Here is a 22,722-nt window from a genome sequence, read left to right as displayed (position 1 = left end):
CCAGCCAATTCAACATCTGCACATTATATAAACACTTGAAGCTGGGGATAAAAACAAAAATGCTGCAGTTTGAGAACAACTAATAATAATAATAACAGTGATAATAATAACAATTATTATTATATTACATACATTATATTCTATTTCAAGTATCTTACAATTTCTGTTTTGTATATTTAGATTTTTATTTCTCCATTTCTAAAGCTTGAAATAAAATATATAAACATGTTGTTAAAAACACCTAAGCATGAAAGAGTGGCTATGCCAAAGTTTCCTGCAGCTCAGGTTCAGCAAGACCTAATTAATATTTAGTAAGAGGATGTCTGAGTGGTGATGGAACACAGAACATCACATCTGATTAAAATTAAAAACACGGAGCTGCAGAACTGCATTTGTGGATTTCCCTGGACCTTGACTGCATTCTTGAATTAAACCCCCGTCTGTGAACGAATACAGTGAGTCTCTCTATATGTTGATGCTGAGGTCATAAAAATCTGTTTTCACGTCTAAAAAAGGTATTTACTCTGAAACATTAAGTCTATCTGTAGCCTGGTGGACACACAGTGTGTCCACCACTGTACACTGACCGGTGACCACTCACTCTGCTGCAGTGGAATCACACTACTGCAAGATAAACAGTGTCTCCATAAGGTTAGAGCATAAAAACAATCTCACAGCCAGAGACAAAGCGTATAATAAAGTGGAATGATTGAAAGAACTTTAAAACGACAAATCCAAAAGACAAGGTGCCAAAAAGGCACCAGGTGATAAAGAGTGAACAAATATGAATGCAGGCCATCAAGTACACACACACACACACACACACAGACACACACATGCTCCCTACCTCCTGGCTGTGTGGTATGATGGCAACTGCTTGTTTGGAGCAGGTAAAAGTGCTGGTGTGTCTGACCATCAGTCCAGTCTTGCCTGGACTCTGGGATTAGTGATGGGAGCCTGCCCAGATGCATGTACACACACACACACACACACACACACACACACACACACACACACACACACCAATGACAACTGGCTGACAAGTCATCAGCTCTCATATGGAGCAGAGCTCAGAGGAGAGACAATGAAGGAGAGAGAAGAAAAACAAAAGCCACAGCCACTGTAATTCTTTCACTATGGGTGTCACTATATACAAATATCATCATTTGGCAAATATCACATCATAATTTTGTTAGTTTGTATGAATAAGCATTAAATATAAACAAGAACTGGAGTGGAACCACAACCAATTTCTGGAGCAAAAACAACTTTTCTACTTCATCTTATCTAAAATACATCAGATGAGGCAACAATAAAATACAGAATAGAAGGTTTTTATGAATTCTTTAGTGAACTGACAATGAAGAAAACTACAGTGGACAAAATAAAGGAAAGAAAAATAAACCAGGAACCTGCACATTATGTCACTAGATTTGTATATTTTTTTGATGCCTCATTTGTTGGTAAGTAGCATGCAAAACTCCCACTTATCCACCACTGGCCGTCAGGTCTTCTCTATAAAGATGGAGCAGTATAAACGCACTCCTAATCCAGTATGGTTTCACCCTCCATGGCCACACATGGGCCTGTGGTCATGGCGTCCACCCACAGTGTGTCAGTCTTTCTTTTTTATATTGGCAAACTTCCTGCCCTGTGAGCCAGTTTTACCCTTGTTTGCACTTGGAAAAGGCATTGATAAGGTATCTGGGTCTCCATAGTTGCTATAGCGTTGCTTTGGCTATAAGAGGTACAGTATGTATACGCACACACACACACACACACACACACACAGAGCTCTACTTTACAACCTGAGCAGGGTTGTGGGCTCAGTGGCGGCGGGCAGTGGGCGGTGGGCTTGGGGGCTGACACGTTTCTGCTAACAATCACATCACACACAGGGAACCACATTCCAACTTCCTGATCACTCCCCCCCCCACACCCCTCATGCCCCCGCTGCCCTGTTTCCCTGGTCCACCTCCACAATCATCCTCCTCCTCTGGAACTCAGTGCACAGATTTCAGGGAAACGTTTTTTTTTCATGGACATGTTTACATACATATGGAGTGATAAACACAGAGATTTTTAAAGGAGGGGAGGGAAAGCAAATATAGTCACTCAGATCACAGCTGTTTAAAACTGCTCTAGATCACATTAAGATATACTGTGGAATTAAGTGATTGAAGTTGATACAATTGCAGCACATCTGGATCTAATTCATGTTGACATGTTGGTAAGTCATTTAGGTGAGGCATATGAGCTTTGTATGGATGGGCTTTATCAGTGGATACCATGTACTCTGGTGCCCTCTAGTGACTCTTTGTCAATGGTTCCCATAAAACAGTTAAAGCAACTGTTTTATGGGATTTATGTTGCTGGGCCTTTGGTCAACCTTGTCTTTTGAATGTGCTCTAGAAATAAAGTTGACTTGACTTGAGTCATAAGGCTTATCTTACTGATATACATAGGGCTTTTGAATATATATTAATATCATAAATAAAGGCTGAACAATGTGCAAACCTCTAAATGTGAGTGCCCATTCACATACAGAGCTTAACAAAGATATAAGACAACCACCAAAAAGCCACAGCTGCACCAAATTAACAACATTGGTCATTATCATCACAATTATATTTTATGTCTCTGTAATGGTTAATACACCAGTATGTAGAAGCTCTTTAACCAATATGGTTAATTTTAGTTTAATGCTAAAATATAATTATTATTGTTAGCCATGCATTTTCAAGTGTACTGTTTTACCAAAAAAATAGTTATTATTGCATCAATAATAACTATCACATTATTATTGCTTGACTGAGATGTCAAATTATAGTTATTTAGTTTTTAGCCCAGTGAGTTGGCTCACATTTGAGTATAAAAAGGTAAATTTAGTTTGTTATTTGCCGACAATTTTTAGTTTTAAACAACAAGATTTAACTAATCAACACATTTAACTTTTGCTGACAATTGAAATGATGGCAATGTGTTTTTTTTTTTTACTGTGGTCTGAACCAAGCAAGCATTTTGTCTGGGAAATATGATTCATTTATAAATGACACAAAGCAACTTATCATCGTACAAACCTAAACACAAAAACAAAGAAACACTTTGATGACATAAACAGTACAGTGAAGTCTATGTTGCAATCAGTAAATACACAGTCGATCTGTGATGTGGCTCTTATGACATCCTCGTCCCTGATAGTTTTTCCACTGCATTAATCCTCAGACACCAGCCTTGCACAATTTAGACGGAGAAGAAAAACAAACAAATACCCTGAGCCTTCAGAGCACAAACACGTGAAACAGAGACATTGGCACTGACTCTACCACAGACAGACACTTGGCCACCTACAGAGCTGAGGTCATGAGCGTGGGTATCATGTGGTGTGGTCTCTGCTCCAGTCATGGCCACGTTCACAGACCCCGAGAGCCTGTGGGCCATCACGTCTCACCTCAGTCGAGTCCAAACACCTTCAACCCTGACATGTTCAAATGCACAATTTATGACTCTGTCAAATCCAGAAATTATGAATGAGGTATTTCCTTTGCCTCATTTTGTGCCTCTGGTATGTCCAGGATCAGCTTTGCCTCCGGGGACGTTAGGTTCACGCTGATAAAAGGGATGTAACACAATGTAGATAAAAGCCAAATCCAGCTAATCTTAAATAGAGTAAAAATGCTAAACTTGGAAGTGCAGACAGCACATCTGTCTTCAGGCTTCCTCAATGAGAACCATGCAAAATGTAGCATGTAGTGTTATGTAGAAAATATTATAATTTATGTGAGCACTTAATGTAGAACAACATACATTTGTGTATAAGAAAAACTTAAAAAATATCCAACCCCTTTTTCAGGTTTTAATCAAAGTTAAACCTACATAGAGTTATTAAGCCAGTTCTAATTAAGATACACTTTATAACAACTACCTTTATTATACTAGTAATCAGTTATTCACTCATATCTGAGTGTCAGCCAGTCCAGTTTGAAACCAAAGCAATGCAATGCACCAAAACAATGCAAACAGAAAGTTAGCACATACACACTTAATGTATTCAGTGTTATTTCAGTCATCTAAAACATATTTTGACTGGTCTGGGAAGGAACCCAAGGAAATATAGCATAAATAAAATGTACTTCAACAATCTGCCAAAGAAAATCTCCATTTGAAGAAATTATAGTCACCAAAAATCCAGAGATAAACAAAAAAAGTATATATTTTTTAAACTCGTTCAGAGTGAACCCTCTGTTCAAACAAAACAATAAAGGATCTTTGCTCAGTTCTACCTCACAGGTAAACCATCTTCAATTACCAAAGATCTCTGGAAAGGTTTTGACCTTTCAGGTCATTTCTTTTCCCATCCAAGTGAAACCTCTTCGTGCGCAAATCAGTATAGCATCTTTGATACGGAAGTACGTTCAAATACAAACTTACCTGCGCGGGACAGGTGATTGCCTCGTGCGCACAGAAGTCTGCAGCGTTGATGTTCGACTGTTTGGATATTTGGATTTGTTTGGAGATGAATCAGGAAAACTCACGCGAACATGGACGGACATGGACAGAACTACTGGGAAAACGGAGTCTGCTTCTTCAGCACCGGTGAGCTGCCACATGTTTGTTCGTAGCCGTATTTAACGTTTCAATGGCGGTTACTCGCTCGAGTGTTCAAATGTTTGCATGGTTGGTTAATGTAAGCACATTTTAAAGATACCTACATTTGTGTTGTCTGTTGTCTTTGGTCAAACAAACAGTGGAGAGATAATATTCCATTAGTCTTAGGGGCTACTTTCTTTAACTTAAACTAGGAAATTAAAAACATATTTAATACACATTGCACATATTTAAAATACATCTTTTTTGTTGGTCTGAACTATTTATTATTTATATGTTTTTTAAAACAATATCAATGCTATAGGTTCAAATATCATGGTATTCAGAAATTAAGTAGTCAAATAGTATCAGGAGGTAAAGCTGCATGCAGCGATGTGTGGTTAGTTTTCACATGATGATGATTTTTGCCTGGGTCTCTTGTGTCACATGAGCCAATCGGTAAATATACAGTGAAGTTACAGGGCACTTCCTGTTTTGTGGCAAATGGTCGCAATTGGCCACTCCCATTCAAATCTGCAAGCCCTTTTGATAACTGATAACCTTTTGATGGGCCCCCCCAGGTCATTTGAGTTTGATGTCGAATTCACACCAGCTCCTTCAAATTCCGATCCTAGTTCGTTTGCTCGGAAAGTCCGGTTTGTTTGGGTAGGTGTGAATGTGCAACTAAACTCTGATCCGCACCAAAGAAGCAAACTCTGGTCCGCCTAAAACTTAGGTCTCGGTGAACCAAATACAGGAAGCGGACTACAACGCAGGGCATTGTGAGTAAACACATTCAAAACATACGCGCGTGTAGAACGATAGACGGGAGAAGTGTCTGAGCCCATTGTTGCAGTGTTCATGTGTCGTGTGTTCACATAAAACGACAGGATTTGATGCAGCTCTTACGTGGAGGAAACAGAAGTTATCCTTCATTAACCAACAGATGAGTGACTTTTCTTGTTCATTGTTGTCTCTTCAGTAATTCTTGATGCAGCGCCGCTTCAGGCGAGGAGGGGAATACATTACTCAAAAAGGTTAAAGGTGACATTGAATGCTTGTATCACACATATATGTTAGTTATGGAGGTCTACTTACATATATTAACTTGTTTTCATGGTTAAAAACCTCCTAGTCGCTGCAAACGAGCCGATCAAAATATCTCCTCACTGACGCTCTCGTCAGCCGCGCTGTTTCAGACCAAAATCACACCCCCAGAACGTGGACTATGTTGTGATTGGCCAGCCAACGAGAGCTTTCCCACTGTCCTGTGATTGGCCAGGAACCTGGAAGTGACCTAATTGGTAGGCCAGCTCTCAGATACACAGCTCCCCCCTCTGGCACGGTGGATGCTCTGCATCTCAGCAGCTACAACGAGAGTAGTTCTTCTTCTTCTGCGGTTGAATGTAGTGAGTGGTGAGGGATACTGACGACAACATCAACATACGGAAGTGCCGATTCACTTCGCGGAGCCCAGGAAAACAATAAAACCCTATTTTCTTGTTTGTTCTGAAACTTTAGGGTTTCATAAATGAGGTAATGACGCAGATACACACACAAACGCAGCGTTAGCTTCCGGTCTATGTCCTTTAAGACTATTAGGTGTGAATAGACTTGAGAGCCCTATCATAGACAATGTAGAGACAGACTTGTTTTGCAGCAGTGTCCCCTGATGGCCATTTAAGAGACTATGCTCCAGGCACCTCTCAGCATGTAGATTGCAATTTCAGAGGGAATTCTCAGTGATATATCTGACACTACTCAAAAGTGTTGTAGCTTGAGTAAAGTGCATCACACTCTGTTTGTGTTTCGTTTTACCTCCTTTGTCCACTATGCTGCTCTGGAGAAAGCAGTTAAAACATCCATCCACCAGTCTTCTTCCACTTTATCCTCCACGTGAGGGTCGCACGGGGGTCACTGGTGCCAATGCCCAGCTGACATGGGGTGAAAAGCGTGGTTCACCCTGAACAGGTCACCAGTCCATCACAGAGCCACATAGTGTTTTTGGACTGCAGGAGGAAACTGAGGGGAACCCGCATGCGCATGGATCAGATCTCTAATATGAACAGTGAATGAAAATTAGACTGTCACACAAAGGTTGTCTCATGTAGTCAGTAGATGGTGCTATAACCATAGGCACCAAGGCTCCAGCTCCCAGTGGATTTTTAAATAATTCCATATCCAAATGTTAGACCAGTCACAAATGAAAGCCCTAAAAATATATTATTCTACTTCTCGCAACTCAGCTTCTGCGAGAAGTAGTGTGTAAGAGAGCATAACAACCTTATTATGATATTATTATCACATTTTTTCAATTCTCCATAGAAACACCCTGTTGAACTTTGAGCGTTTGAACATTTAAGGATGATTTCTTATATTTTTGTTCAAACAGTACGTCCTGGTCGTGCCTGGGTTCGGTCCATCATAGATGACGGGTCCATGGTTTCACTGTGTGCCTGCCTTTCACACTTGTTTGTGTTTTGCGTTCCTCTTTCCCGGTTGTTTTTGTTTGTAGCCAGTGGTTTGTGTGTGTCGATTCACTGCACCGCTCGACAGAGGAGTGGTGAAAGCCCATAGAGGGCGCCATATGTGTTCATATCCATGTAGTCTTTGAAGAGGTTGTGTATTTTTCCTTATGCTGTGTGATTCATGTGTAATGCGTAGAGGTTTGAATCCACTGGTCCTGGTCGTGCGTGCGTCTCTCCGTGTTTGTGGTCGAGCGTTTGCTTCTAATCTGCCAGCCAGAGGTTGTATATGACGTGTCGCTGATGGCGGAGACTATTAGGCCTGTAGGGGAGAGTTGCTGTCTTCTACAATTTCCCGCAGCTCGTTTAAACTTCCAGTGGATGGCTGAGATGAAACATCTTCTCTGAGATGGAGGGATTCTGTGGTCGGACCTGGGCTGCAATTTAAGAAAGTAGAATGAGTGAAAAGCATGTAAAGAACCCATTTAGCATTAGGCAACAGCGTAGCAGTGGGTGTGCATGTTCAAACATCGCAAGATGCTTCACACGACATGCTACACATGTGGCCTGGTTTGCTTGTACATCTGGTCGCCTGCTTTTAGTTTTTACAAATGGAAAGTCGACATGTTTTGCTGTTGAAGAGGTTTGAATGAATGTTGTTTCCTTATTTCTGAATGTCCATATAAAAGTTTATCGCAAAGAAGGGATAGTGTAATTGACAGGTTGTGTAAAAAAATATTGATTTTTATTTAACACTGGCCTGTGTGCTCCTGAGAATAAATTGACCTGGTTGGTTTTCTGTTTTTCTTATAACAAGTGAAAATGGCCACAAATCCAAATTTTAAAGTAGTAGAAAGACATTTCTTAAGAATCTTACATTTGCAGTTTTGCTCAAGTTTGCTGTTTTACAGTTTAAATATTCTATTCAACCATTAACAAACCCAATACTTGACTCTTTGAACATATTATAGTCAATAAATCAAGTTGGATATATGTATTTGCACTTTGAAGCTGAGCTTTTTTGAGTGACAATCATGTTTTTGCTACTGTGAGAAGGACAGAAGGCCCCTAACTGACGACTGAGGGATCATCACTCCCGAGAAAGGGTGCATTAATCACTTGAGCTTAACAGAACCCATGGAGTGTCGGTACGAAAAAAAAAAAAGAGCAAATCCTTGGACAGACTTCTGACAAATGAATTTGCATCGAAATCCACGTTTGAGGCGAGATGACATCACGTGGCACAGCTGAATACACACCACCCACTAAATTTAGAAATACGATGCAGACGACTGATTAAAGAGCAGATTACTGTAGTATCATGTCCGCGGCGAGTCACAACACACCTCGACAGCTGCAGGGCAGCTCATTATGACTGAGTAGAATTAGGGCCAACAGCAACAGAAAGGGAGAAGATTCCCGTGAGTGACAGGTCGCCGTGTTCGTGAGCTGCAAATACCTCAGAACAATGCAACTCTACACTCTGATGTGATATTTTGAGCTGCACCTTTTCACAACAACGATCCAGGGTACTCCTCCTGGGCTTGTTCCTTTTTCTTTTTTTTCCCCTTTTTTTTTTTTTAAAGCAACAATCACACAGATAGAAATCAGGCTGTCATTCCTCAGCTTCACTGTCTTGTTTGATGTTGGTTTAGTTCCACCACACAGTCCTCCTCCTCCTTCTTCTCCTTCAGGCAACATCTAACCACACAGCGATCATCTCGACCGTCTCCGTTATCGTTCTGCACTATTAGATATCGATATCTACTTTTTTCATGTTTTGAAAAATATCAAAAAAAGCAAACCACCCTGTCTATTGTTGAAACGCTCGGATCGCTTAAATTAAACGATAATATTACTCCCACATTGTCACCAAATGAATAGGATCCTGTATGTAATGCTCTTTGGGAATTTAATGAACGTCACACACACCTCAGAGACTGACTTTCTTATTGTTGTTAGTGTAAGAACCTGTTGAGTTTGGAGGATCTTGACTTGAATGAATGAATGAATGAATGAATGAATGAATATCTAGTAAAGTAAACATAAAGTGAGATCATTTAACACAATTATGCACATGGCTTATTTTTTTGCCTTATATCCTGTACAACATAAGGAAAAACCAAGAAAATCAGAAATGTTGAGTAAATACATAAAACATTGCACTTAAAATTATTTTACAAGACTTTCAATTCGCGTTGTAAGCTGTAATTATTTTACATTCCAAACTTTTCGAACCCCGAAAGTGTTTTGACACAATTTAATTTCATCACTGAGTTGACCCAGCAAAACTGACACACTTTGATAATCCTTGTAAATTATAATTTCCTTTCTCTTAATTTAAAGAATGTCTGAATGCATACAGGAAGAGTTGTATTCACCACACAAAAACGACATTATTTTCTTTTCCTATAAAACTAAAGCTGAAATATGTTTTTCTGTAGTGATGCTTGTTGGACACTAGAGGGTGCTGCCACATCATAAAGGGAGCTGCTGCTGCTGTGCACAGAATTATTCACTAAAGCCTCAGACAATAAAAACAAAACAACATGATTGCTCTTGACGTGATCTGTGTTTTTCTTTATCCTTATGATCGATGTCGTCTGCGAGGTACAAATATTACATTTTTAGCTTCACATTATTCACTTACATGTGATTATAGTCGTCTTTTCTGAGGACAAAAAAAGTATTTTTTGGCTTTGTTTTTCGGTTCTGATTTGGTTCAAATATGTCATGGAATTAGATTAGATAATGGATGTAAACGTCTTTACACAATTGGCATACATTTTCATTGGAAGTGTGTATTTATTTTTTGGAGTCCCCCCCCCCACAATTCTATTTAGCTCTCTGAAAACAGATGCTGCTCCTTTGTCATATTTTACTAATGTCATAAAAACATGATTCTCTGTCTCCACGGGTAACACACGGATTGCATTATGAACAATTCATCATTTACAGACTGCCGGTGCTCTTTGGAGGACTATAGGACACTATTATTTCATTCGTAAAAATATTTCTCAAACTAAAGTTGTCAGATAATATAGTCGGTGTTTTCACTGCGCTCTTTTCCTCTCATTTATTTCTTACAAACTGACAGATTTCCTGATCTCCTCAGCAGTGTCTCACCTCATGTTGAACCATATTCTTGTAATGAAACCTAATGGATTAAATCAGGGGTGTCAAACGTATGGCCCGTTGCCCCAGAATCGGCCTTTCAGGGGGTCAAAATGTCATAAATATTATATTTTTCAGTTCCAGACACTTGTGGCTAAATGATTTGTGCCTTTTCTAGATCCACTGTGATCTATAAATTGTAATGCAAACATGTGCATAGTAAATTTAGGCATAATATTGTCGAATTTGCATTTATTTTTTCTCACAAAACTTCAGGTTGTTCATAATGTTTTGTAAAAAGATACTTTATTAAATGCAAAACATAGGGAAAGATTTGGAGTACTTGTTGTTTTATAGATTACTATGTTATTATTTTACTGGTCTGCTTGAGATCAAACTGTGCCGTATATGTAGCCCTTGAACTAGAGTTGGACACCCCTGGATTAAATGTTTAAGATCACAAATTAGATTCCTCTCTACCTTTAGTAAAAATGCAGTAACTGAAACATTACAATTGTCTTTTGTTTGTACTTGTAGTCTGCTGCTCTCTTCTCCCAAAAGAAAACATAATTGTGTCATTTTCTGGACTTAATATGTTTGAATACCTCTTAAGTATTCAAACCTTTTGAAGATTTGTTGATCTCACACTGCAGGGGGGAAATGTCCAAATCACGTTCGTGTTATCTCTGGATTACATAATCCGATTTTACGCATGTTCAGTTAAAACAAATCTGGAAAGTTTAGCCACTAAACAACCTTGTCAAATGGCAAGACAGTAGTGATTCTTTTGACAGTCGATGCTCTCCCACTCGTCCATGATTCTCCACTAGGTGGCGCAACTGACCTGTAACATCCTCTATGTAGTTACAGTAACCTGTTGGACAGACAGATCCACACACAACACTAGAATTCCACTTTCTGGACAACCGTCAGCAGTCCAGTCATGAATGGAGGATGTATTGTGTAGACTGACGCACATTAATTGCAATGAGGAGAGAGAACAGGGTTAAAAATGCGCAAATGAAATACCCAACAAAGTCACAGCTGTAGCAATAAGTGAAGTCCATATTGCGAATCTGTGCAGGTGCGCAGATGAATTTAGAATGTATTATTATTGTTATTTTTTTAGATTGAATGCTATCATAATCAGTATATAATTAAATAAAATACTATGATGAATGACGGATTGGTAGCACTGAGTTTATTCTTCTGTATCTTCTCTCGGATATTAATTTAATGTAGGAACAAACTGCCCTCTCTAAAACCTGTGCGTCATCCTCTGGTATCGCAGGCAATGAAGCGCACACTGGTTTGGATGTAAACGTGCAGAGTGTTTATCTGAAGCCATAGAATCGACAGAAGCTGTGTGATCCAGTCAGTCACTTTCTTTTCTTTTTTTTTTTTTAATCTCTGACCTGTCTCTGAGTTGTCACCTCGGAGTTGTCCTTTGCTTTCTTTTTCTTTTTTTTTTTGCTGCATGTGCCGTGTTCATAAAAGCCTAAAAGCCTGTGTTGTAACCGCTTGGGGGCGTCCCACCTCGGCGCGATTACAGACGCATTGTCGCCTTCCGTGCAATAAAGTGCAAGATATGCCCATGGAAGGCGCCAGGTGAGCAATAAGACGGAACAATTGGGACAGCTTGTGTCATGTTTACACCTATTCACTAGCGCCAGGTTTGCTACACATTAACCAGACAATATACAAATAAAGATAGGGTATTGATAAACTCCTGACTCGAGGTGCAATAGAGAGAAGTCATCAAGGAATGATATGGCCTGTCCAAATTTCACACAGGCCGAGGGAAACACTATACACTCCAGTCAAGGCTCATCAATTCACCACAGAGTCAGATTCATGCACTCACTTTTATAGAAAATATAAAAGTGTATTTAAATTTCAGCACCACGAGGGAAATTTACACTGTGAGCGACCTCCAACATGTACAGAAACATCGTTATGATTGTCTCAGTAGAGACCCCTTATAATAATTTACAAATAAATGTGAATCATGCAAACATAATCTCCTCACCGTCATTGTAACACCCAAATTTATCAGAGAAGTCCTTTTATGAAGGAAGAAAACGCACAATTATTGCGCAAGGCCTCTTGTTCAGGTGTGAATCCAGGTATAATCTGAGGGGATTATCTCACTCTAGACTGGGATTAAATAGGCCTTTATGTGCATCAGAGACATCATTCAATCAAACTGTATATGAATCACTGCTTCTCCCCCTCTCATCCAGTGTCACTCTCGGATAATCTAATTTATTTCGTACAGGAGTTAATCCCTGTATTAGTGGCCCCATTAATGGCGGGATTAGGCGAGGAACACACACACTAAAAAGGAGCGAGCGGCATTTCAATGTTTTATTGAAACTTTCAAGAACACGATGTCGATGTTGTAAACTAGACATAACTCCAATACAACATAACCCACTGACAATTTAAGAAACACAAAAGAAACCTTCATATTCTTCGATAATGCGGCACTTTGACGATCATCTCGCAAAGTATTTGTTTTTAATAGCAGAAAAAAATAGTCCACTTTTTTGTCACACTCCAACGACACCTCTCTTTTTTTTGCTCTTCTTTAAAGAAAAATAAGAAGAACATTTTTCTTTTCTTCCAAGCCATTGGTGCAGTGCGTTGTCGCGTTTTCATTCTTTTTTTTGTTTTTAAACAGTAGCACTTTAACACACGGGGACAACAAGTGAAAATACAATGGCACATGAGTGTGAATAACTATCAGTGGATATTGTTTTGGGGGAAGGAATAAAGTCCATATTTTAAGAAGGGGGTATAAATGCAGATGGCAACCAAATGATAATTGCGCACAAACTGTTTTTTTTTTTTTTTTTTTTTAACACAGGTATATCGAGAATAAATTAAGAACAGTTCCCTAGAAACAAACTACTCAGTTCTATTTACACGAAATAACAATATGAAATAATTACATAAATATTTTATATATTCTATGTACACCTATAATCATGACTACCTTTTTGTTTATTTGTTTTTGTTTTTTAAGTATTTAAATTTCTGCTTCCCTTTGCCTGGTGGACATTTGGGGTCAATCCCGCATGCTTGAGAGCCATTTTTAGTCTCGGAGCATCAGTCATGTACGTCATTCTGATATTAAAATAGCATGGAAATAAAAAGAAAGTGTTTAAAATAAACTGTCAATTCAATTAAATGTGGTATGTTAAATATATATATATATGTGTGTGAAAAACAAAGTGTTTTCCAGATTCTTTTTGTTTGTTTTGTTAGGGGTGGATCATGCAAAATTTGGCCAATTTTTATGAAAAATAGTGTACAACAAAATACAGCAGTCTGTAAACGAGAGTGGATTCATGTACGTCAAATCAGAGTGCATACAAAAAAAGAACAAAAAACAAACAAAAATCACGTTTCTCCTCAAGTTGGGAGACAGAACACAGCAGCAACTTCACCCCCAAAATCTGTAAGTCACACCCATGCCAACTTTTTTTTCAGTTTCAATACTTGTACGGTATTCAAATGACAGGATAAAAAGTGTTGTTTAAGTTAACAAAAAATTAAAAGGTAGAGCTAAAGATGAGGGAGAAAAGGAACCATACATATCAGGCGTGTATTAACCAAAGTGCATTTCAGAAACTAAAACGTCCAACAGTTTCTTTTTAAGTTTTTCTTTTCTTTTCTTTACAAAAATCTGCATTTGAGGCAAGTGTCAAAAGTAGTGTTTCTGTCTTCTTTTTTTCTCAACAACATAGAAACGAGAAGCAGGTGATGTGTGTGTGTGTGTGTGTGTGTGTGTGTGTGTGTGTGTATTTTTAAAAGGAGAAAAACATAATAACAAATAAGCTCCTATGGGGACCCGCTCCGTGGCCTGTCCTGATTTGAGTCCAGTCCACTGACCAGGCGCTGGATGCTCTGCAGCTCGTTGGCGGCGTCTTTTTCCGCGCAAGTTTTTGGGGACATGGAGACCGAGCCGGAGGAAATGGTGGACGAGTGGCTCGTCACCTCCGACGTGGAATCCAGGGTGACGCCGGGGCTCACCGGGACGATGCCGTCTCCCTTCAGGTCGGCCCCGGCGCCCGCCATAGACGACATGGCGGTGGTGAGCAGAGTGCTGTCCGGTACCGTCATGGGGAGGGAGTAAGGGCTGTACCTGAGTCGGGGGCGCACCGCGTTCAGGAAAGGGTGTCGGTGCACGGACGATGACGCAGCGGATGAGGCTGCAGCGGCTGCGGCCATGTACGTGTATGGATAGGGGAACAAACTGCCGAACGGAGACATTGCAATGCCCTGTGGAGACAATGAGAGACCGAGTGTGAGGCAACAGGCGTGTGTTATATACAGTATACATACAGTATACACACACACACACACACACACACACGTTAGAGTGTGGAAATAGAGAGTTTTATCAGGCGCATTCATCGTGGAACAAATGCGTAAAATGTGAGCTTGAAAGGGCATTTCCTGAGCTTTACTTTCACTTTAGTCTTTAGCAAATATTTTCCGTCACACACCATCATAACAACATTAGTGATGCATCGTTACAAAGCCAATGGCAGTGTCTGACACTAATAATGGGCAGCAAAGCTTGGCCTGATACAAGAAATCCAGGCCCAATCTGCCTCAATTCAATCGCTTTTTTTCCCTCCCCAAATCTGTCCCTAATAAAAAAAGAGAAGAATATTCAGCAGCATAACTGAGTCAGCATGTAAACAGCTTTGCTCTGATTGTAGCATAAAAGATTTTGAGAAGTTCTTAAACAAGCATCAGACACATTCAGCTCGAGAGACTTGTTCTTACATGAATGTATATGGCGTTTCTCTCTCTTTTGTAGCCTATGTGCATTTACAACCTAGTCTTGTTATTGTAAACATATCAAAACTATATCCTCTCTATAGTTTTTGTACCATGGTCTTTGTCTGTCCTGCTTTCAGAGTGTTAGTTCTATAACATCTATAACAAGCAGCACCAAGGCTGACGAGAGGTGTAATCAACGTGCGTTTAATAGCAGGGTCAAAGTATAACTTCATTCTGAAAACTATAGCATGTTTGTCTATAAAACTAAACAAACAATCGCACGCAAACAAACCCCACACTCTCCCCGTGTTTTTTCTCACACTTGTGTTTAAACACAAGCACATAAACCTAATGAGGAGGACATTAAAGACGTTTGTAATCACACCTAAGCTATTAAATCTGGCATGTCGCCTGCAGGCCTCCGAGGCTTTTGGGTGTACTATACTGCGCTGCACAGTCAAGCAACATGTGTTTAATGCAAAGCTGCGAGCACGAAAACAGGTTTATTTTTTTTTTTTTACCTGCGATGCCAAAACATGCTGCTGCAGATGAAAGGGTAGGCCCGGCGCTCCCGTCAGGCCTTGCGGCGATGATGCCATGCTGGCTGTGTCCATGGTGTTCACCCCTGCCGTGGACACAGCTGCCAATAGTGGCCCCATGCCCGCGGCCATGTTCGAGAACGCGCCTCCCATGTTGAACTGACTGGGGTGCAAAAGAAAGGGGTGCGCGCTCCCTAAGTGATTGAAGAACTGTTGTCCTGTTAGACCCGTAGGAAATCCAAAATTATGCAAGTGGCTGTGGCCCATGTGCGCGCTGTCCGTCTGAACGCTCAAAGGCATAAAGCTGTCCTTGCCGATTGACCTGCTGCACTCGTCCGTTTTGGGCGGATCCAGACTCGGACTCTTGAGGTCTTCCGCGGAGCGCGTGGTGCTGGAAATGACGGTGACGGGACTCTGCCGCGAGTCCGCCTGGCTCTTCTCAGTCCTGGAGCCGCTGCTGTCCCGCATCCTGCTGCTAGTGTCACTGTTTTTAAAAGGATGCCCCTTAGCCGGACTCGCCTCGTGATCCTTCCCGTCCTCCGTGGTCGTGGAGATCTTGCTGGAGTCCGGACCGTCTTTGATGTGATGTCCATCTTTGCTCTCGTCGTCGCTGTCCTCGTCGCTGTCGCAGAAATCTGCACGAGTAGAGTGGAGAGTAGAACATCAATTGACTTTCTGCACATATTCATCTTTAAATTCAGCCTTGTTGCACTTTGGTCCAACAAGGACACTCACGTAGGAAGTCCACACTACATCAGAGTCTAACAGTAGTATTTGAAAGCAATAATAATAATAAGTATTCAAACACCAGACACACATAAGAGCAGAGAGAAACATAAATATATCCACATATGACTATTAAGGTATAATCTGGGGTTTGCCAGCAGCAAAGACAATATTCAGTGTAGTTGACAGATGCATCAGACGACTTCTGCTTTACAGAATTAGTCACGTGCACGATGTGGTTTCTTAAATGATATCCGTTGACAAACGGGCAACATGATGCTGACTTTCATAAAAAAAAAAAAATACAAAGGAGTATTAGTATGAGAGGGAGTGCGTACGTGGCGGTAGTACAATTCAACATTTTGCAGTTAATCAAAAAAAACAACAACAATGATGTCCTCCTTTTTCTTATGTTGCAGCCAATAACAAAATCAAGCATGGCTGCATTGATCCACTAATATCTTATTCTACACACACCTCGTCAAAAAAAAAAAAGAAGAAGAAAATCTTGCCACAATATAGTTGTATGACTTGACACAGCTTGTGTGACTCACTGTGGGGTCTACCAACCTACCTTTTAGGTGTGGGGGGCCCACGGTTGACACGGCAGGGGACGAGGCCTGGCCGAAGCATTTAAAGGGAGCCTGTTCGCCCGAGGAGTCGTCTGAAGCCCCGTTCTCTCTTTTCTGCTGCTCCTCGTATGAACGCATGGACTGCAGAGCCAGCTGTTTCCTGTGCAGGAGGACTCGCGTTAGTCAGGGATAATAGGAGGGTGGTCACAGCTCTCGGGTCAGACACAGTATCAGCAGCAGGGTGAATGGTGTATGGGAGCTTATTTTGGGCTGGACTGAGTGGGACTGGCTCACCTGCTGCAGGTGAGAATATGTGCAATGTGTTGTATATTTGTCTTGGTACGCCACACTGACCAGTGCAAACACAACCACGTTTTTAAAATGTCAGCTTTGGGCGAAGTGGAATTGGCTTCTTTGAATGTTTTAATCAGCACATTGGAACTGGCAAAGAGAAGCAGGCCTTGTTCCAGGTTCTGTTTCTGAATTTGATCATGAAACTGTGAAGAGCCAGACACCCTGTGGGTTAATATGGACACTGTGTCGCTGCTTTAATCCACTGAGATCACGCTGTCTCCATGTATAAATCTGAAGACATCTGGATTTTTTTTTTCTTCTTCCCCCCCCATGCACTTATCCTCACTGTCTTACCTCTTCTCCCGTCTCCCGTTGCCTGTGTCACGGAATCCTTTGGCAAATGGGTTATGGTCAATTTTCAGCTGCGTAATCTGAAAATAACAATAATTAAAAAAAATATATATTATATATAAATATTAACCACTGTAATGTCACTTTCCTATCGCCTCTTATTGTTTTAGGCTCACAGCTCTAAAGCTACAGTAACATGGTTTTTACGCACATACGTGTTCACAGAGCACACGATTCCTCATTTTGGCACTTCGACAGTGAAACATGCATCCCCCCCCCCCCCCCCCCCCCCCCGATTTAAATAAACTTTTGTTAAACTTTAGTCCCACACCACTTCCTCTCCACGTCTGGCTGATTTAACCACTGCACATGTGAGAGGGGAGGGTGTGGTTTGGGTTTGGGACGCCATCATTTCCCAAACATATCAAAGAGCCCAGGAGATGATTTTCATTATTTTTATGTCTTACAGGGAATAAAATGTTACCATGCAGCACAGTCTGCAACAACCAGTCCCTCTTTTCTTTTTCTCCATTCAACCGCACAGAGTTGACCCTCTTCTTTTTCTCGTCACACAACCCCCAACACACAGCTTTACGCACGCACGCACACAGCTTTACGCACGCACGCACACACACGCACACACACACACACACACACACAGACGTGTAGAGGGAACGAGAGAGTCTGGGTCTGTGCCAATTTTTTTTCTTCCACGTGATTAAATAAAGGGAAGATAACCTGTATTACATTCCTCGGAATTATTAATTTCCTACCAGAGGCTGAAACATCATCACCACAACCTTATCACACACACGCACACACACATACACACATAAACTTACATAAACTCTCACATGCCTCCAAAAAATCTGACATTTTCTTATGACAACAAATTGACGCAGAGCATGGAAAACAGGGAAGTGACTCTTGACAGGGCACAGTATAATTTAACATTACATGGCTATATATATATATATGTGTGTATTTATTTATTTATTATTGTGCTTACCTTGTCATTTTGATAAGCAGTCACAGCAATGAAATCCGTTTCAGGGAAAACATATGTCCTGAAGGTACTGTACGGGAGTTTGAGAATGTCGTTGGCTCTCACAATGTGAAAGCGAGGCTGATATTTATGCATCGAGTTAAGAATAGTCTGCAACACACAAGCAGAAAAAAAAAAAAAAAGAGATTAGTGCAGTATTTTATATTAAACTGACATTTATTATTTGTGTTATGAGTGTACGCACCCCCAGGCTACATGACGCATTTTCAAAAAAAAATGTTAAATTACAAAGCGGCAGATAAGTCAGTCTAATAAAAAATACACATTTAAAAACATCCTGGGGATAATTATAGAATAACATTCATTTGAATAGAGTATTTACATAATAGGCTATGGCTATAAACAGGGGTGTGTACATAAATACAAGCGTTTTATAATCAGGCATATAATTAATAAAAAACAAACGTATTTTTTAAACAATGCTTTCGTATAAATGTGACAGAAATGTAAATGGTTGTGTTTGTTGCAAGTGTAATTTGGTAAATAGGAAAATACATACATTAGTTGAACTTACAAATCCATGCTTGTCGGAGATGTTGTTCGTCAGCTTGAGTTTGTGAAAATTGACGACTTTTGACATCCACTGTTCGCCAGTGGCCGGACTGTCCGGGTGAATGTACATCCTCTTTGGCATTTCGGGGTCGGCCTTGCCGGCCACCATCCAACGGGAGTTGTGAAATTTGTACCTGCAGTCGTCGGCTGCAACTATATCCATCAAGAGAATGTATTTGGCCTTTTTGTCCAGACCAGTGCACCTCACTTTGAACGGGGGAAACATCCGCCTGTGACACGGAGAGGAAATAATAAGTTAGTGCATGGTGGCAAAGTCATGTAACAAACCGATTTTACAGACACAAATATATGGGTTTGCCCTTTATCTGTGCGTGTGTTATTAGTACCGTGATGTAAACTAATATCGGTTGCTTTTAATTTAATTTTAAGAAAATAATAATTTGCCTTTATCTTCTATTTCCTTTAAATTCCTTATGGATGGTGTCTTGATTTCACACACACACACACACACACACACACACACACACACACACACACACACACACACACACACGCAGCAGCCATCTTTGTTTAGCCCCACTTTCACTATGAGGATGACGACAATATTTGTAGAGCTCCACACACTTAAAGACGACATTAATCTGATAAAGTATTAAGCTTGACAATTAACAATGGGGAAGATGTGAACAAAGACATCGTTTAATATTAATCTGAGGAAATGAATACATGGATCTAATAAGTTTGGGGCTTCCTTGCTTTAATAAGCTATAATATCTTGTGTGTTAATTAAAATAGGTTTATTTTATGAACATTTACCTCAGACTGTGTGAACAAGGCTAGCATTTTGATCGTATTATTTCCCCCACATGTTCTATGAATTTGAATACGTATTTACAATTTTTTTTGGTGACACGTTTATATTTTGTTGAGCAAAAATCCTCGGGTAATAAAAAAAGAATATCTGTGGCACTTGTTGAGGAACAATGCAAATATAATTAAATGAAATTCAGATACTGGCTATAGAGCGTTACATTATTTATAAAAAAAAAAAGAAACCTGAGTGTCATTAGCTATAGCTTTCATTATTCTGTTAGACAATATTTTGGGAAGAAGTCATCACAAATGTATTTCACCTTCCGGATTTTGTGATCACCATCTCGGTGCCTTTCTTGTGGAAGAGCTCCCAAAGCTCCTTGGCTTCCAGGTGAACTTTAGGATCATCCTCCACCTCCTCCTCAGGCTCCAGAGTCTTGAGAGGCCGGAGGTGCGCGGCCGCGGCTTGATGTCCCAGCGAGGAGAAGTGCAGGCCGGTCTCTGCTGCTCCCATCAGCTGGTCCATGATCGGCTTTCCCAGCGCGCCCGGCAGTGACAGGGAGCCGTTGTGAGGCAGCGCCAGCGCCGGGAAGAACGGAGGCTGGTGGCCCAGCATCGCACTCATGGCAAATTCCGGACCCCGGTGAGGCATAAAGGGATGATATGCCATACTCGATCCCTGTATGACTGGATCTCTCATCAGGAAGTTCATCCAAGAGCGGGCAACAAAAGTATTTGGTGCTGGTTGGATGCGAAACAATGTTTCTAACAATACTGACTGACGACTCGCACCACTCGAGCGCTGGAGGAGCAAATGAAAACAAAACAAAAATAAAAACAAAAGAGGGAGGGAAAAAAAACAAAAAACAAATCTGAATTTGGAAATCCCTCTTTCAGTTCTGCATAAATACAAGTATCCACTTTCTGGGGAAGGAGTTGCTGTGAAGTCTCTGCAGTCCTCAGCAGATTTTTGGTCAAAACTCTGCACAGAGAAATGCCAAAATGTTCTCCATTAATCTTCTGTGACTTTCTTCAGAGGCTGACGCGCATCGGACACCTCCGAGTCTCGCTGTCTTGTGGACATTAGTCGAATTGAACCACTTCGGGTGAGTCACTTAATTGACTGCGGCGCATTCTTTTCTCTGCTGCTGCTGTTTACAATATCGGCATTCCTGTTAAAATGCGTTCCTTCTTATTGGCTCCAGTCCTGCAGCGAGGGCGACGTGTTGAAATATTTCGATAGCGCCGAATAATCCCCCTGCCTTTACTTGCTCCGGACATGCACCCTCACACGCACACACACACTTTTTTCCTCCGCTCTCCCTGGCGCGCACACACATTTCAGAGAAAGACGTGTGCAGAGAAAGGAGTCCGCTGACGGCCAAAGAGAGAGCGAGAAGGAGAGAGAGAGAGGGGGAGTGAGAGAGAGCGAGAGAGAGAGAAAGAGAGACAGAGGTGGTAAGGTCCCAGCTCCGTGATTTTCCTAGCGCCTCTGTGGCCCATAGGGCTTCATACTGTATGGATGTGCTGCGTGTTACGAGTGGCAGCGCTGCGTTTGATTGGCTCTTTGACGCGTTCGGACCAATTGTGTGGCTGCGGAGGCGTGGTGTTCACAGGTCGGGTGGAGGGGGACAGACTTCAGACTTATAAAAAGGTGTTTGGGAAAACTCAAAAAGGGTTTTTGCCGTGAAACGCCACCCCGCCCGAGTCGCTGTTGTGTGAATATGTCAACATCGTTACAGAAGTTGCGCTCTCGGTCGATCCGTGCGCCTCAGCAGCAGCAGCAGCAGCGAGGGGTGGAGAGAGCAGAGGGGAGAAGCCGGGAAACCGGCTCTCTCTGTCGGCGAGATGGTTGTGTTTTGTCGGGCTGTTTGACTTCCTTGTCCCGCATTGCACTATAAACTAAGACACTTTAAGAGTCACAAATACAGCAGTTACGCATTTGACTCCTATTTAATAACGTGTCCATTATTTGCCGCGCACATTTAAAAGCGTTGAAATACACGCGGGTTGTCAACATTTCTTGTAACATCCTCCTCTGGAATCAAAGCTGAGACAAACACGAGCGGATGACGACATGAGGCATTCGTCATGTAATGTTAATAACAACGTTATGACGCCAATGAAACGCTCAATAATTCATATATATATATTTTAAAAGAAGAATGATTGTGTTTATCAATTGTATTGTATTGTCATGGATACTTTGGCACCTCGTCTCTGTTCTCTCCATGCAGCCTGGATTTGGGTTTGAGTCCAATCCGGTGACTGTGTGTGGAAATGTAGTAATCGATGAAACATGATGAACTAATAAAGCTTTTTGGCCGAGCAGCAAACCGTCTTCAACCGTGCTGGATATATATATATATTTTTTTAATATATTTAGACCTCGCACTAAAGCCTGATCATCACGCACCACATGTTTGCATGCAAACAAGCACAGGAGCAGCGTCTGTGAGGATGAGTCCTCGTGTCTGTCTGCCATATCATCACCTCAGTATTAAAAAAAAAAAAAAAAAGTATATGTTTTGAATCATACTCGTCAATTATATATGTAGCGCATTTCCGGCGCAGCTGCCTCTGGAAAGCAAATCACTTTTACACTGTGTTGGATGCGTCAAGTAGGTGCTTTTAATAATACAAGAATGTTATTTATTATCTCTAAATGTGCAAGAGTATGTTTTGCATGTCATGGCACGTCTTATTTCTGTGATAATTTCAAATTCTGTTGCATTCTTTAACCTGTCACATAATTATCCTATTATATATTAAAGTAATTAAGAATAAGATGTGTAGACCTGCTGAAATGTGTAATGTATATGTGTGCAGTGGCTCAATATTGCCTCAAGATGTGCACAAAGACAGGCTGCTGCTGCTGCTGTTTA

General features: G+C 41.0%; 1 protein-coding gene across 2 annotated transcripts; it reads right to left on the bottom strand.

The window, feature by feature from the left end:
* Window positions 1–12,519: 12,519 nt before the first annotated feature.
* Window positions 12,520–22,183, bottom strand: tbx3a (T-box transcription factor 3a). Of its 2 annotated transcripts, none has more exons than XM_058617778.1 (7): window positions 20,158–22,183; window positions 19,026–19,293; window positions 18,455–18,601; window positions 17,449–17,525; window positions 16,803–16,960; window positions 15,485–16,137; window positions 12,520–14,453 (listed from the first exon to the last, which is right to left on the bottom strand). In XM_058617778.1, exons 1-7 carry the CDS (start codon window positions 20,547–20,549, stop codon window positions 14,013–14,015), a joined length of 2,136 nt encoding a protein of 711 aa, XP_058473761.1. In that variant the 5' UTR covers window positions 20,550–22,183; the 3' UTR covers window positions 12,520–14,012. The 2 variants fall into 2 exon arrangements, with proteins under 2 accessions (XP_058473761.1, XP_058473760.1); XM_058617777.1 differs by having other exon boundaries at window positions 19,011–19,293; window positions 20,158–22,182.
* Between the last annotated feature and the right edge of the window lie 539 nt (window positions 22,184–22,722).

This window comes from Solea solea, chromosome 19 (assembly GCF_958295425.1).
Source record: "Solea solea chromosome 19, fSolSol10.1, whole genome shotgun sequence".
Lineage (NCBI taxonomy): Eukaryota > Metazoa > Chordata > Actinopteri > Pleuronectiformes > Soleidae > Solea > Solea solea.
The sequence above is the reverse complement of the archived record's forward strand: the minus strand, read 5'-3'. Positions and strand labels throughout refer to the sequence as shown.